This window comes from Atractosteus spatula, chromosome 8 (assembly GCF_055471065.1).
Source record: "Atractosteus spatula isolate fAtrSpa1 chromosome 8, fAtrSpa1.hap1, whole genome shotgun sequence".
Taxonomy (NCBI): domain Eukaryota; kingdom Metazoa; phylum Chordata; class Actinopteri; order Semionotiformes; family Lepisosteidae; genus Atractosteus; species Atractosteus spatula.
Window position 1 is genome coordinate 31,274,947 of NC_142713.1, and position 17,534 is coordinate 31,292,480.

The window sequence follows — 17,534 nt, forward strand, 5'->3', positions numbered from 1 at the left end:
ACGGCACAGCTAAATGCGCTTCTACATTTATGTCTGTCTGGGGGGAAAAATAATATTAAACTATCGAAGTGCAGTATATGATTTATCACTACATTTTAAAATGTTAACCGATCAAAAATAAAATCCCCTGAGTAGATAAAACTCCTGGTTTCATTATGAATTATTATCAAGAGCATTGGGTGCAAGTAGATTAAAAGTCACAACATTACTGTAATCAGTTTCTTAAATGTCAATAAAGGTTATATTGGGGGATTTTCTGATTCTAGCCTAAGGGGTATCTGTTTGGAGTTCGCAGGTTTGTCACTGTAATAGTGTGAGGTTATGAATGGCTCACTGGTTTCCTCCCTTAGGAACCACCACACGCTGATAAGGCCTGACTATAATAGTATAAGCAGGAACTTTTCCAGTGACTCTGATGGACTGCTGTCTCACTGGATGTTGGAGCAGTTGTGTTTTGCACTATATACTTGCAGTATAGGCTAAGGGATAAGTGCTTTGTTGAAAATAGATGTTTAACTAACCCCTAACTGAACCAACTAACGAGGTGCTTCGTCGGAACTTTTGCAGGTGTGTGTTTTCTACTTGAAGTTTGGATATCTTCAGTTATGAAGCACAAAAGCAAGTTCTCATTTAGGAACTCAAAACAAAGCGTTAACAATTAAACCTATTATTTAGATTATTTGCGTTCAAGCATTTGAGTGCTCAGGTGGAACAAAAACCAGCAGGGGAGTAGGTGAGTATATTAAGGGGGAGTTATAGGTTATTGTGTGTAGGATAGCAGTGTGGAGTAGCACTTAGTCTCCAGATTAGAAGGTTATGGGTTTATTCCAGGTGACACACTGTTGTTGTACCCTCGAGTAAGATAATCCACTCAAATGTGTATCAATGGGTGCTCTCCAGGTTGTCACTGTAAATTAATTTTGTTTGCAATTGCTCTGTCTTGTTAAATAAAAGCTTTTAAAACGATTGTCACAATGATACTAATATGACTCAGCATGTTTGTATCAGATAACAGACTATAATAAAAAAACAGAATCATTAAATATCAGAAAAGACAAGAGATAACATATGGTTTAATTTAAGCAGCATTGAACAGAATGTCCACCAGACAGGGAAGAGATGTTTCCAGCCTGCTGGCACAAGTGCATCTTATTTCCAATGCAGTTTTGATCTGGGGTTTCAAAGAATCCCAGAGCCTTTAGAATACTTGGAAGGAGTATAGAAGTTTCAAAAACATCTACTAGGTACATGTATAGTCAAAACTAAACTAAGATCAGTTTTATATTTCATGTCACCAATGTGGAGAATATAAAACTGGACTAAAGCTATACAATTATATATAGTGGCAATCAAACGTATTCACCCCTATGGGGGTTTTATACATTTTACTTTCAGTGTGCACAAGATGTCTCGCATGATAATCTCTTAAATATACTTCAAATGTATTACGTAGACATGCTATATCTACAATTAACTCATGGTTGTTTCATACGAAAAAAGGGAATAATGATGTCATTGGATTCTCTACAGTTTAGGGTCGCAGCACAGGTCCCAGGGGGAACTACAGTCTTACACTTCACAGGCTTTACAGATCCCTCCTGACTCTGTGTGTCAACACTTTCAAGTTTCATTTTCCCACATAAGGAGGTGCTTACTTCAGTTAAGGGGGTCAGAGATAATTTAGAATAAAGACCAGCCTACTTTATCTCTCAATGATCACTACTGATCATTCCTGAAATGTTGCCACGTTTTGAAGACCTGATCATTTCTGGATGGCCTATAAGATCCTGCTGAACTCGGGTTGGCCAGCCTTGCTAAAGCTGTTATCTGTGCCCCAGCTAATAAAGTGAACTATCATGATTGGTTTGGGACCAAAACTGTCATGACTAACAACTTCTAAAACGTATGGTTGCTATAATAAATATTAGGTATGTGTATGTAGACCTTTCATGGGTCATTGTCTTATAATGAATTATAATGAAAATATCCTGTGCATTTTTTAGGCTGTTATGATTAATCGGGGCAGCATAATGTAGTGGGTAACTCTCTGGAGTCATGACTGGTGGGTTGTGGGTACAATTCCCTGCTGTGGACACTGCTGGTATACAGTACCTTGATTCAGGTACAACATAAATTCCCATATAAATGAGAACCAGCATGGCTGGAGGTTGGTTCTGCAATGGACAGGTGTCCCATCCAGGGGGGAGTCGTGTGCTCGCTGATCACTTAACACCTCAGAAACCAGGATGGGTTCTGGTACAATGAGTCATTATGTCTGATTTGAATAGAATTACAGACCTACCTGGAGCAGTCAATACACCTATACTGTAGATACAGTATACATCCCAAAATGAACAGCAATATTAATGTTTTTTTCACACATACCCCATATAAATGCTTATACTCAAGTCCCATTCAAATCAAAGTTTATTTATCAAATGCACAACAATACAGCGTGCAGCAGTAGTTGCTGGCAATGAAATCAATTGTCAGAAAAAAAAGTTGCTATGCAGGAGATTAATAACTAATTACTATTAATATAATGATAGAAAAAGTAATTATAATAGCCAATATCATGTTATTAATAATGCAATTGATAACTATATTAGTACAATATGCACTGCATTGCGTTCGTTAATTATATCCGTTTGATATTTTACTATCTAATTTACTGATTTAAATTGGTGGTGGTGGAGGGGAGTCCCCATTACCTGTAAAGCGCTTTGAGTGGAGTGTCCAGAAAAGCGCTATATAAGTGTAAGCAATTATTATTAAATCTGTTACTTTCGCCCTGTTCTCTGGGGTTAGAGCAATTAATTGCACAACAATAGTTGTGCTATTATTAAAACAATACTAAACTGTTCAGAACCCATATACTGGTGCCTACTATAGCAACCGTCTATTTCGCTTGTGAAAAAATCAGGACCGCTGAAACACCCATGACTTAACACAAATCACTATCGCAGCCACTCTCGGGAGGGGACCCGAGACGGAGTCGAACACGTAATTGCGCGCGCTCGCTTCATTCCCAGTCCAAGCACTCTGATTGGTCGCAGAGGTGCAGAGCAACGCGCGCTTTGATTGGGGCTTCAACCCCCCCTCTTGTAAACTGCGCGTTCAAAGATCACGTGTTTCTGGCGGCCAATCATACTCCGCCATGTTATTTCCATTTACCCCTTTCCGCAGCAAGCAGATACAATGAATTTTTAAATACTGAAACGAGTCCACAACTCTAATGACAGTACTTCAGAAATACTCGGCAGTTTCTGATTCCTCTTTATACTTAATTCACACCATTTCGAAGTAGTACTGCCACATGCAATGAAGGAACACGAAGTACTAATTATCCAATTTTCTTATATATGTATTATGCGGATGAAATACATGAAGGAATTTCCAAAATAATCATTACTGTCCAGAGCCTCACTGATAAATCTTTCGCCTATTTGATACAAAAGAGGTATAATTTCCCTGTTGTGGTCATAGACAGATAAGACTTTATTGATCCCGAAGGGAAATTGAGGTATTACAGCAGCCCAGCCCAAGACAAGCAAAACCAGACATCGGAATAGACGAAAAATTAAAATAAGTACAGCAATACAAAATAAATATATATACTTAATGCAGTGTAGCAGAATATGGGCTACTGATTCCGTTTTACCATACAGACCACAAAAAACCGACGAACGCGCTTCCCAGTCAGTTAAAAAACACTACTTTAACATAGTAAAATCATCTCACCCTATCTTCACCTTTCCGAGTACCTAATCATTTTTAAAAATTGACGTACTTTAGATTAGTGCTTAGATTTGCTTTTATGATGTTTAAATCCATATTTTTCATGGAGTTTTTACGTTTTGCATCATTAATCACATTTGTCATTTATTTTATCACAAAATATATTTATTTATTTATCGCTACAAGCGCCGATATCTACATAAAACCCACCAAAATACCAAGGTGTTGTACACACCATTATTAAGGCTGAAGTGCTTCAAGTAAATCAGCAGGATGGGCCGAATTGTCACCTCCAGTTTGTAATCAATCTTGAGTTGCAATATGTCCCAAACCAAATCTTGTCTTGAATTAGCAAACGTTTGATATAACTCCAGGTATCTGGACAACCTAAGCGGCCCTCACAGCTGCAGTCCGCTTATTTCCTCAAGTCTCCCTCTGCTGCAGGAGAAGAAGGTGGGCGCATCTGAAACGCGATTGGTCGGTGGCGACTCTGTCGTGGAGCTCTGTGCACTGGGATTGGTCATATCAGAGTTCAGCGTCCAATCCACTCTTGGCAATCTGGCCTTTGGACCCACCCTATCCGCCTCGAGGTTTGACGTAGGCAATACCAGCGGAAGACGTTCTCTTTTACGGTTGCCGTCTGCGAGGGACATCATGAAGGCGTCCGGCACTGTATGTAAAACGGAAAAATAACCCTTGATTAGTCGTTATATACAAAGTCCTTGTCGGTCTGTCATGTATTTATCTTTATAAAACACATTCAAAGTTGAAAATGTTGCAGTTGTATCATTATTACTGGTGTACTACATTTTCATTAGTTGTTCGAGTTGCGCTGCAACATGGCGCTGAGGCTGATGTGCTGTGGGGAGCCATGTGGTGTAAATGCGATTCTTGCAGGCATATTTAAAACCATATGAATTAGGTATCCAGTCTGTTTTTTAATCGTTTCGCCGTTGTCTGGAACTTAAACTTTTTTAAGGCGGCAACATTTTTGAAGATGTTGGTGTTGAATTGGCTTTTAGGGATACGGGTTGAAATGTCCCCTTTGGACAAATCAAGGCCGGTAACGGCATCCGTGGTGGTTTTATGTGGGATCGGCGATAGAAATAGATAATCGGCAGGTGTTGAAATCTGATTGATCCCATCCAAAAAGCGTAAACTCAATAAACATGTATTCCGTTGGGTTTTGTTGAAGAATATAGCCCAATCGAGGTAAGTGCAAAAGTGCTTCAAATCGCAACTATGGAGAGACTGTTTAGACCAATGCTTATTAATATGAGTACTTCAGGCAGTGGGTGATCTGCCTTTGAAACCTATTTATTTCGGGTAAAATAACACCTAACTCCTAAATGCAGTGTGTAGAAATATGTGTCTTATTTGAAACCGCAACTGAATTAGATGTTAACAGATAACGGTGGAGTGTGCTGGACAATAGCATTTAGAAGAATATCACACTTTGAAGGGATCTTGGAGATCCACTATAAACGCGCTTCTTTGATCCGTATTTACCACATATTCTCTTTACTGAGTGTGTTTTTGTAACACATGCCTTTAGTACGCCCGTGTGCTGTGGTATATTGACTTTCCTCCTTATTGTAGGGCGAGACACTCGTGAAATGTTTAACTCGTTTGAGAAACGTATATTTCGATAAATGTCCTCTGTTAAAATTCAAGAATACAAAATATCACCAGTAAATGAACCGATTCTGGAGTCACTAGTTTCGTGTTTATATTAAATGATAAAACTTTGTTCATTTAGGTGACTGAAATTGCCCTTGCGTTTTCTAAAGCAGCACGAAACGGGCAACAACACCTGGGCTGTTAAGACTGAGTGCACACCAGTGAAGTGTAATCTAGTCAGTTAAGATATTAAAAATGCTGTATCTATGGATAGATGTTCATCTCAATTGCTAGAAAGGAATGATGTGTCAGTCTGTTGCAGTATATGGGGTTTTCTTGTATTGACTTGCTTGTTAGAATGAAGTAGCCACTTTCACTGCTCTGGTACACACAGCAGCAGGTCCACTGCAACCTATAAGTATATAAGTGTAAGTATATAAGTATAATGCATCCTTAAGTGTGAAATTGTAAGAGGGGGGTGGTTTGCTATAGGCTAGGTGAGAATACATGCTCATTTTAAGTTAAGCCCACTTACCATTTACTATGGTTTATAATAATATACATGTTTTTAAATGAAATCCATTTGTCATCCTTTGCTCAAGGAAATCTTGTTAACGCTAGTGTTCCTTTACCAGTGGTAAAGTTCCAGACATGTCACCAGAAAGTTAGAGACTGGCTTACCACAATACAAAAGCATACAACGGTCCTGCAAGTTTCCAGAGTATCTTTTAATTGCTCATTTAAAGACTTGGGATTGTGTAGTAGCTTTGAATGTGTGGGAGCTACTGTTTTCCTTGTTCATGTAAGCATTCCGTTTTATATTTCTATACTTTAGTCTGGAAATCTTGGAGTTGACATTTGATCACAAAAAAACGGTTGTCAGTACAAGTTCTGGCTGCACTTTTAATGTTTCAGAATTTTTCTGTGACGGTAAAATTAAACTTTTGACTTCATTTGCTCTTTTCTTAAATGTAATTTTGTTTCTTTTCAGCTGAGGGAATATAAGGTTATTGGCCGCCTGCTCCCCTCTGCCAAGAATCCCACCCCGCCTCTCTACCGCATGAGAATCTTTGCACCCAACCATGTGGTGGCCAAGTCCCGCTTCTGGTATTTCGTCTCCCAGCTGAGGAAGATGAAGAAGGCTTCTGGAGAAATTGTGTACTGTGGACAGGTACTGCAGCCGTTTTTTTTTGTGTGTTGCGCTACTCAGCCACATTGCTTTTAGAGAAAAGCTGTTGTGGGCCGTGATTCATCATTCATATGCGTCATTGGCGATTGTTTCATATTCCCAGATTCATTCAGAGTGTAATTATGGGTCTTAAACACAACAAGACACTCCGGCATTTTCACATTATCGTCGAAAGCGAATCCGTGCAAGTCTACATTGGCAATTGAGGCTGTATAAACGGAAGAGTATTATATATCCCTGTTTTATTTCCAAGTGAAAGAGCCCCGCGAGATGTTGTTAAGGTTAATAATGATACAGGATGAAGTCGTACTCGAAAGGCAGGATAAGAAAGGGATGTCATTCTTTCACAGGTCTTTGAGAAGTCTCCCCTGAAGGTGAAAAATTTTGGCATTTGGCTGCGGTACGACTCTCGAAGTGGCACCCACAACATGTACAGGGAGTACCGCGACCTGACTACAGCCGGAGCTGTCACTCAGTGCTGTAAGTACCTGTTCAGTCCGGCCAGAGTCTGGATTTCATATTAAACTCCAGCCAAGTCAAGTGCCTCTCGTTTCCACATCACTTCGGGGAAAAAAAAAACACCACACATAATAGAGTATTTTGGATGAATTCCTGTATTCTAATTGTTAAATCACTGGAAATGTGAATTTATAAATTCAGCATTCAGCTGCAGTCTTCCCTTTCAACAAATTAAACTAATGCTGGGAAGCTTTATTCGTTTTTTAGTGAATTTTGCCAATTTTGTACTGTACCTTTTTTAAACCTGGAGAGCAGTGGTGCTCTGCAAGATGCTGTGCTTATTAACGGTCACACTGTTAATCCAACCCTGTGCATTTCAACAGATGTTAATGCCTGTGGCACATATCATTATTTCCGAAAGTAACACCTTCGTGCAGAGAACAGTTCAAATCAATCAACTGGTCAACTGGTTTGATTATTTTAACTAGGACCTGAATTACAGCAGGAAAACTCCAGGTGCTCCAGGATGGGCAGTACCCACCCAGGGGTTAATGCACACAAACCCCAAGGTCATTATAGAAATGTGTAATGCTCTTGCTATGTGTGCAGAAAGGAAGAGCACCTTGTCGCCTTTCGTGGGCTGCTGTGCTTATGAAAGTGAATTCAGGGTGCCACACTACTCAAAGGTGCTTGCTGTGCCTTTCATTTGAAAATTTTAATCTTGATAGCCAATATTTTTATACCTGGCTTTGGAGTGATGTATGAATTTAACTACAATATAAATATAATAAAAACATCCCTGCAAAATGTGGTAAAACAGTGCTATGCTTAGTATTTTTAGATTGGCATAGAAGAAGGAGCTCATGATGAGATAGCATGCTTATGTAATTTAGCATGTAATTTTCTAAGGACTTTAATTTTCACTGTAGAGAATAAATTGTGATAGAATTGTTTTATGGCGAGTCCTGCAAACTAGTATCTTCCATAGTCATACTAGAGATAATGTAAAATCTAAATACTGCTACCAGGCTAGTTTCAAACTATGGTTGTATCAGTCCTGCACTGGCAATCTATAATATATAATTTATTTCTTCAACTGTTTGCTCAACAATAAGCAAAAAGGTTAGCATAAAATATTTTTAAGTTAGAAATGTGCTATTATTATTTTAATTACAATACTGTTATAGTTTTGTATTCTGTAATGATGTTTAGATTCTCTGCACAAATATATATAGTAACTACCTTAGGATGCCAGTTATGTTTAACATTCCCAGTTACATATTTTAGAATGATACATTGTCCTTGAAGATTCTGAAGTCAGATACAAGTAACACCCTGAATTCTTAAGTATTTTCTCTGTTGACTTTCTAACAGCTCTGCAGTGTATAAGCATAATGAAGCCAAACAGCTTGCTTACAGTTCCATAATCTGTATGGATTTAGTTAATTTTAATTGAAGGGTTAGCTTTCTGAATCTGACGTAATGTGTTGTCATTTTTGTAAGACCAAGATCTAATTTAGGTTTTTGAGTTTTCTGTTCTCTGTCTCCCTGCTTTAGTTATGACATGTATCCCTAAGGTACTGAATTGAACCTAAGTGACCTTCACACTCCTTAACACCTCACCTGTTCATCAGTGGCAGCTGTTGTATTTCTTTCTTGTTACGGTTGAGCAGGTTATGAAGCGTGCCTGGCACTTCTGCTGTCAGTCTCCTGCTGTTGATTGTGAAATAGCTGAAACATTTATTTGGATCCTTCAGCCTGGTGAAAACTAGAGAAATGATTTTTTTTCTGTTCACGGTGTTTTATTTGACTTACGGGACTGTTGTAATTTGTCATGAATTTTTCAGACCGGGATATGGGGGCTCGCCATCGTGCTCGTGCCCATTCCATCCAGATCATGAAGGTGGAGGAGATCCCTGCTAGCAAGTGTCGTAGACCTGCTATCAAGCAGTTCCATGTAAGTCTGAACATATACAAGACCTGTTGCGCCTCGTTATCTGTGGTGAATTTTATACCTAACAGGTGTTTCCTGTCAAACGCTGTCCACAGAAATCATACACTATAATCATTAAAAGATGGAAATCTGGTTATTCTGAACATCTTGATTCTTATAATGGACTCCTTCAGATTAAACTTAACTTCTTAACCCTCTTATCACAAAGATTCACATAAACCTGAGAAAAAAACGTAATGTGTCAAAAGGGGGGTTTCATTACTACACTATTCAGTTTATAAATCGAATAATTTTATCACATATCTAGAGACGGATCTTTACTGTTAGGTACAGTCAAATCTTCTATCTGCTTCTTTTAAAATAAATGCACGTTCTAATGTTGTTAGTGCCTCCCACTTCTCCCAGCCTGGGCCTTTTTAAGTGTTTCACAATCTCCACTTTGATTCCTTGCAGTTCTGTTTTGCCTGTTTACTAGTAGTTCTAACTTGACTTCATCCTTTACAGTAGTTCCTTTCATTTTGTATCCTTTTTGCCTTCCATCTTTTTATTATTAGTCTTTTGGCAAATAGGGGAAACTGTTTTTGTCTTCTTTCCCCATTCATTCATTCTGCATGTTTCTGTACAAAAAGATTTTTTTTTTTACTTAATGGCTTGAGAGCTACAAAGCCTCGGTTATACAGGGCTTTGGAAGTACTCTAAACATATACTGTTTTGGCCAGAGGAATGATGCAGTAGCCTGTGCAGTGAGGGGATAAAAAATATAACATGAAACGGTTAAAAAGAATGGGAATTTCTTGGGTTACATATGTGGCTATGATACAAAAATGCACACAAACCCTAAGGACATTATTGTAATGTATAATGTTCTAGCTGTGTGTGCAAACAGTAATAGCACCTTGTCGCCTTTCACCTGCTGTTGTGCTAATGGAAGTGAAATCAAGGTGTAACAGCACTTCTCAGTGCTATAATAGATTGTCAGAAAACATACAATTGTTGATTGATAAAACATGTAACTGGAGAGATTTTTCAGACTCACATAGCAGCATCTAATTTAATGTCATTTTACAGTTAAAATTGTAATAAGTAAGTACCCCACAGCCAAACTACCACTGTAATCTGTAGTTTCCCAATCTTTTGTATTGTTGAAGGAGGTCACTGGTGTTTGAGGGTGCTTTGCGACATCCCCCTTTGCGCCTTTTCCTCCTCATCCCATCGCATTTCCTGCAGCTTCCTGTCTCCCCCCCTCAAGAAGAGAAAACAGTAACTGTGTCCAAGATCTCTGACTCAAGGTTTTGCAGCTCAGGCTCGTCGCATGTAGATTAAAACTCAGTCTTTTTGGTGCTGGAGGAGATCATTTCATTTAACACAGACAAAAGACCAACACTGTGACCATTAAGACAGATGAAGCCCATTTCCTAATTACACGGATCGAACGCAAAAGCTTTTAGATGCATTCCATATCTTTGTTTAAAGGAAGCAGGGGCTCTTTGGAGTTAAATTCTTCCGGATATTTCTTTGCTGACAATAGTTTTTCTTCTGTCTAGGACTCCAAGATCAAGTTCCCTCTGCCACACAGAGTTCTTCGTCGCCAGCACAAGCCACGCTTCACCACGAAGAGACCAAACACTTTCTTCTGAATGAAATTCAACAACCTTGGACTCTGTATTTGAATAAAAAAACAAGGGTTCATTTTGTGTTGATCTCTGCATTCCTTTACTTTAAAGGTTTTTCTGTAACTTGACCCTGGTTTGATAGGTGTCCTTGTTATTTGTGTTCATGTATTCCCATAATTACATTTTTTAGAAAATCATTAATTTTATTGGCAGAAATTTTCAGACTCCAAAAACATGAAAAACCTATCTTTTTGAAGTTTTCTCTGAGATATACTAAAACTGTTTTATCATATCACTGCCGTTCCATGTTGAAAATTTGTTAGGAGTACTAAAACCAGTATTGCTGTACTGTCCAGTTGCATTCCTCTGGGCTTGAGTTTAAGTGGCTGGCAATCACAAATTCATTATTTTTTATTTTTTTAACAGCATTTTGGGGCAGTGAATTGATTGTTGATTGGAAAATTGTTAATGTAGGTATTAATATATTAATGTAGAATAGCTAGATCTAGGTGTACTATTTTGTTGTAGGTCAGGAGGATGCAGACGTGTAAGGTTCTCTTTGTAAAATCAACTACAGTCTGAGGATACTAGGGGTGTAGTGGGAAATTTCCTAAATTCTAATGTGAATTTTGTTTTTATTAATCGGTTAAAATCCATCCATTTTCTAACCACCTCCTCCAATTCAGGGATTTAACATGTAGTGATAAATAACAGGATTTATGCACTCAGCATTATGTACTCAAAATTAGCAAACATTTCCTGAAATGCTACCATTGCATTTCCTGTCGTAGTTTAGTCACCACCACCATTGTACAGCAGGATGATGCAACGGCGGTTATAGTGCGCCAGTACGCTCACCACGCACCAGCTATCAGTGGGGAGGAGATTGGAGTGATGATGCCAATTCATAGACAGCGATTATTAGGAGGACAGGATTGGTAAAGGATGGGAAACTTGGCCAGGATGCCAGGGTAACACCCCTACTCTTTTACATCTCATCCGAAGGACAGTGCCTTTTCACAGTATGGTGTGCCCGTCACTATACTGGGCCATTAGGACTCACAGACTGGAGGATTAGCGCCCCCTACTGGTACTACTAACACCACTTTAAGCAGTGACTTAGTTCTTCCCAGGAGGTCTCCCATCTAGGTACTGACCAGGGTTACCTGCTTAGCTTCAGTGGGTTGCCAGTTGTGAATTGCAGGGTGATATGGCTCCTGCATCCTTGTTTGCTAATGGGCAATTCAGTTTTTTTATAGAAAACTAATAAAACGAGTACATAAAAAGCGTTGCAAAATAATTATCCAGTTCTTATGTCTTGCTCTATATTCTGAAATGCACAGTACTGCAGCAGTTCAATGTGTATTTTAAAATTCATAAATAGGACTAACGACGATATTGACAAATGTTGGTACACTCAGGTGCGAGGTTGTTTTCACGTTTTTTTTCTATTAGATAGTCGACAAAGAGTTTTGAGTTTATACGTGAGTAATATAACTGGATCATTCCAATGGTATGGTACATGTACTAGTCAATGCTTTTTATATGTAAAATAATAGCATTAACGTTACAATACCTTATTGTCTTAGTGTCTTACGAACGTGTCTGTTACATATAATTGTCGTTTATTTTCATATTCAAGTCATAAAGAGAATGCATTTTATAAACTGTAATGAAAAGGTTGAACTACGTGCAAAGTTTATGATTTTTATCACTCAGAAAGATAGTCAAATGCCACCTTCTTAACCATACGCATAGGCAGAACAATGGGGCTGTGACAGTTTCATAATATTTTTGCAATTTATTAAATGCAGCCCCTTAAAAAACCTAATCTAATTCAAGTCTAGTTTGCTTGCATCTTCGCACGTTTAGGAGCACAAGCTCTAACACTTAATTGCGGAACTTCCTCTTTCTTTCTTGCCCTTCTGCATTTTCTTACTTTTTGCTGTACAGCTCAAACGGTTAAGTGTTCATTACGGCGATCATTTTAGCAGCCATAAAACGCTGTGTTTTCGGTAGTGAATGCACAAAATACATACTGTACAAAGCTGTTTGGGTTACTGTTAGACATGAAGGCAGTAATATGATGTGTAAGGTAAAATATTATCCCTCCATCAGAGTATATGTGGAAAATAAATTCTACGTAGTGTAAATAAAATAATACGTTGATATTTCAGTCTGGTCACCATTACACAATCTAGACCGATTTACCGCGGAGTACACAAATAATTAGTATTACCATGGTAACCATATAGACACTTCTTGACTAGGTCCGACAAGGTCAGAAGAAGCAACAGTAAAAAAAGGCTTTTACATTTCTGCATCAAGTGGCCACTGACTATAGAGAGTCTCTGGGAGGGCTAAATTGGAGGAATTAAATTATTTCTCCCCTCTCGTCTACGCAGTGTTTGAACGTGTAACCGAGCTGGATGGCAGGTTTAGGGTGGAGTGCAACAGACAAGGCACTGGCTCCTGATAAGTGCGAGGTAAGCTTGCAGAACTCCAGGCTCCTCCGTACTTTGAAAACCTGCAAAATGTTTGACAATATTACATTCTATATTAGTCTTCACAGGGCCAGTGAAAAAAAACAAGTTATTTATTTTTGACATGAATAACCACAGAAAGCAGTTTGGTTTCACTAAAATATAAGATTTGGGATTTTTCCCCTCAAATGTTTTGCGTTTTCCCAGATTTCTAACGCAGGACCACATGGGTTTGACCCGATCTTGCGCACTTTCTCTCCTTTACTCCTGATTTTGTTTCCAGTGGTTTACTTTCGCATGTGACTTGAAAAGCGGTCCTGATGTAATAAAGAAGCAGTTGGAGGTGATCTCTTCATTGAAGGTTATCTCGATATTTAACAGCATCAACATGCGTAACAGTAGTCACCAGATGATTTTACTGATACGATTCGGAATATTGGAAACCTGATACTAGCGTCCCTAGAGTGCTTTGCTTTTTGCACAGTTACCTGCAGCAATATTTCGGTTCAGCTTTTTCCTATGGCTGCGATGTCTTCTCACATTCTGTAATGTTTTGTTATTCTTATTATAATTATTACTAGTATACAGTGGTGTGAAAAAGTGTTTGCCCCCTTCCTGATTTCTTATTTTTTTGCATGTTTGTCACACTGAAATGTTTCAGATCATCAAACAAATTAAAATATTAGACAAAGATAACACAAGTAAACATAAAATGCAGTTTTTAAATGAAGGTTTTTATTATTAAGGGAAAAAAATCCAAACCTACATGGCCCTGTGTGAAAAAGTGATTGCCCCCTAAACCTAATAACTGGTTGGGCCACCCTTAGCAGCAACAACTGCAATCAAGCATTTGCGATAACTGGCAATGAGTCTTTTACAGCGCTGTGGAGGAATTTTGGCCCACTCATCTTTGCAGAAGTGTTGTAATTCAGCCACATTGGAGGGTTTTCGAGCCTTAACTGCTTTTTTAAGGTCATGCCACAACATCTCAATTGGATTCAGGTCAGGACTTTGACTAGGCCACTCCAAAGTCTTCATTTTGTTTTTCTTAAGCCATTCAGAGGTGGACTTGCTGGTGCGTTTTGGATCATTGTCCTGCTGCAGAACCCAAGTGCGCTTCAGCTTGAGGTCGCGAACAGATGGCCGGACATTCTCCTTCAGGATTTTTTGGTAGACAGCAGAATTCATGGTTCCATTTACCACAGCAAGTCTTCCAGGTCCTGAAGCAGCAAAACAGCCCCAGACCATCACACTACCACCACCATATTTTACTGTTGGTATGATGTTCCTTTTCTGAAATGCTGTGTTACTTTTACGCCAGATGTAATGGGACACACACCTTCCAAAAAGTTCAACTTTTGTCTCGTCAGTCCACAGAGTATTTTCCCAAAAGTCTTGGGGATCATCAAGATGCTTTCTGGCAAAACTGAGATGAGCCTTTATGTTCTTTTTGCTCAGCAGTGGTTTTCGTCTTGGAACTCTGCCATGCAGGCCATTTTTGCCCAGTCTCTTTCTTATGGTGGAGTCATGAACACTGACCTTAACTGAGGCAAGTGAAGCCTGCAGTTCTTTGGATGTTGTTGTGGGCTTTTTTGTGACCTCTTGGATGAGTCGTCGCTGCGCTCTTGGGGTAATTTTGGTCGGCTGGCCACTCACTCACCACTGTTCCATGTTTTCGCCATTTGTGGATAATGGCTCTCACTGTGGTTCGCTGGAGTCCCAAAGCTTTAGAAATGGCTTTATAACCTTTTCCAGACTTGATAAATCGCAATTACTCTGTTTCTCGTTTGTTCCTGAATTTGTCTGGATCGCAGCATGATGTCTAGCTTTTGAGGATCTTTTGGTCTACTTCACTTTGTCAGGCAGGTCCTATTTAAGTGATTTCTTGATTGAGAACAGGTGTGGCAGTAATCAGGCCTGGGTGTGGCTAGAGAAATTGAACTCAGCTTTCCAAAGATGTGATAAACCACAGTTGATTTATGTTTTAACAGGGGGGGCAATCACTTTTTCACACAGGGCCATGTAGGTTTGGATTTTTTTTCCCCTTCATAATAAAAACCTTCATTTAAAAACTGCATTTTGTGTTTACTTGTGTTATCTTTGTCTAATATTTCAATTTGTTTGATGATCTGAAACATTTCAGTGTGACAAACATGCAAAAAAATAAGAAATCAGGAAGGGGGCAAACACTTTTTCACACCACTGTATATTATCAATCATCATAAATCCACAGTGATAATTTTAAACCGAAACAAGCATACGCCATTTTACTATTTGAGGTTTGGTTAACTAGTGTTTAGACTAGGTTTGAGGTAATCTTGAAATTATATCGATTAAAAGATCATTTCGTACAAAGGTACACTGCAGTGCAGGTTAATCAAAGAGATTTTAATCAGTTAAGTCGTGTTAACAACACAAAACCATTTTCTTTTTCAGTCATTTGTATGTTGCTTTTTAACCTACTTTAGAAACTCAGTATTAGAAGTTGTGATAGTTCTGTACTGCATTGGGTATGGGCTACATGAGTATACAATAAATAATCTGTGCAAAATATGTAATTTAATTAAATGAAAGGATAGATTGGTGTCTCAAATATTGTATACCTTGTTAGTTTAGTTCCAAGAAAATGCGCTTTTTGAGTAGTTATTAAATTTAAATAATTTATTTTTAAATTATTACTGTAGATTATGATATACATTATGATTAATAATAATTTAGAGTGGTTCAACATTTTAATTTAAATGTAAAATCTTTTTATACATGAATTAAGGACCTTAAATTCTGCCTATTGCATATTCATTGGTTATTGGCTGAGACTAATCTAGTCCACTGTGTTCAATGGGGCTACATTTATTTTTAGAGGTAGAATGTAATATTGGCAGCAAAGTAGTTTTTTACTGTTATGACTAAAGACAGACCTTTTTATAAGGTTATGAGGACTCTAGGGGAAATGTCAAGGAAAATCACTAGAAGCCAAATCTTCTGCATTTGTAGTATTAAACTGCTCAGGGATATCTCCACAATTGTGTGTAATCTGGTAACTGTTCTGTTTTATTTAAATGAATTTCCCTCTCAAAGACATTAGGGTGAACTCTTGGACAAAATATGTAGCTTACTTATCTGTAACAATTCTTCAGTCAGAGATACAGTATGCACCATATAGCCATATATGTATTTTCTAACCATGCACCTGCTTTTGAGAAACAAGCTTTATGGATTTTTATTTCAGGAATTGGTTCTGAGACATCATCTGCCTCACTGTGGGCATTGCAAAGGTAAGTCTGTTCCTAATATTTTTGTGAAAATATGCACAGAGCAAATTAGTCGCACTATGAGATATGAGATACGATTGATGCGTAACTTGAAAACACTTTTTTAGTATTGTGGTTGTTTTGGGACTTGTTGAGTGTCAAACAATATTAACGTTACTTTAGTTCAAATTAAATCATATTAGGAACATTAGAGGAGCATTTAAAAATAATCTAACAATTTAAGATGTGTTTTGAATGCCTGTGCTTTGATTTTATAACAAAACTATAACAAAACAGTTTTTACTGTTCTTACTTTTGGATCTTTTTTCATTTCCTTTGCTCACTTCAATGAGAAAATGAAAAGAAAGAAAATTATACAAAGAATAAAAAACATAAGTAGATTTAATTCACAAAAATGCAAGATTCTGACTACTGAAACTAACCCGTTGAGCTTACATTACAGGGGGGTGAATGAGTTTTTATTTCAATTCACTTTATTTCTGTCACGCCCTCTGCAGCCTGAGGGCGCTCTTACTCTGTCCTGTCCCTAGTTTCCTGCCTGCTGCCCTTCCGGTCCCTCTCTTTCCCTTGGGCTATATATTTCCGGGTCTTGCACTCTGCCCTCGCTCAGCATTGACGTTCGGATGTCCTGAGATCCGCCTAGCACCAGGTCGTCCCACGTCCGCTACCTGAGGGCATAGGTTTCTATACGGCACTCCTGAACTCTTTGCACTAACGAGCCCGGGCCTTTTTCCCGTTCCGCCACTACGCAGATGGGTCTTTATCCGCTCTCCTGCTCTCCACGGTTAGTCCCTTTGGACGTCCGTGACAGAATGCTGAGCCACTGTTGACCCCGCGAGCAGCACTTTTTGTCTTGCCGCAGTTTTTTTCTTTTGCTCTGGGCTAAATTTTTTTTTATTATTAGTCAGTTCCTCTATTCTAATCACTGGATATCACTCCGATCTTCCGTGCCTGTAAGCGGGTCCTGCACCTGGCTTTCCTCGGGTAGATCACTCCGATATCAGTGATTGAATGTTGAGCTGGCTCTCCCATTCTGATTGTTCGATATCACTCCGGGCATCCGTGTCTGTGAGCGGACTGCGGTCTGGCTTTCCTCGGGTTGTCCACTCCGATATCAGCGTCAGCTTGGTGAGTTCTGCCGTTCCTCCATTCTTTTCGCTGGATATCACTCCGGGCATCTGTGTCTGTGAGCGGACTATGGTCTGG

General features: G+C 38.8%; 1 protein-coding gene and 2 non-coding genes across 3 annotated transcripts; all 3 read left to right on the top strand.

Annotated features, from left to right (window-relative positions):
• Nucleotides 1-4,286: 4,286 nt before the first annotated feature.
• Nucleotides 4,287-10,654, top strand: rpl18a (ribosomal protein L18a). Its single transcript, XM_088923504.1, has 5 exons — nucleotides 4,287-4,410; nucleotides 6,350-6,529; nucleotides 6,898-7,027; nucleotides 8,854-8,963; nucleotides 10,505-10,654. Exons 1-5 carry the CDS (start codon nucleotides 4,393-4,395, stop codon nucleotides 10,595-10,597), a joined length of 531 nt encoding a protein of 176 aa, XP_088779630.1. The 5' UTR covers nucleotides 4,287-4,392; the 3' UTR covers nucleotides 10,598-10,654.
• Nucleotides 7,557-7,685, top strand: LOC148829412 (small nucleolar RNA SNORA68). The gene has a single exon (XR_016091515.1). It is a non-coding gene; the product is annotated as a small nucleolar RNA SNORA68 (small nucleolar RNA).
• On the top strand, nucleotides 9,784-9,912 carry LOC148829413 (small nucleolar RNA SNORA68). Its single transcript, XR_016091516.1, has one exon. It is a non-coding gene; the product is annotated as a small nucleolar RNA SNORA68 (small nucleolar RNA).
• Nucleotides 10,655-17,534: the final 6,880 nt, after the last annotated feature.

Excerpts from the sequence above, each read along its gene's own strand:
- rpl18a (XM_088923504.1), top strand. Across the intron at positions 7,028-8,853 it reads CGGAGCTGTCACTCAGTGCT|ACCGGGATATGGGGGCTCGC; the intron begins GTAAGTACCTGT and ends TGAATTTTTCAG. Across the intron at positions 8,964-10,504 it reads CTGCTATCAAGCAGTTCCAT|GACTCCAAGATCAAGTTCCC; the intron begins GTAAGTCTGAAC and ends TCTTCTGTCTAG.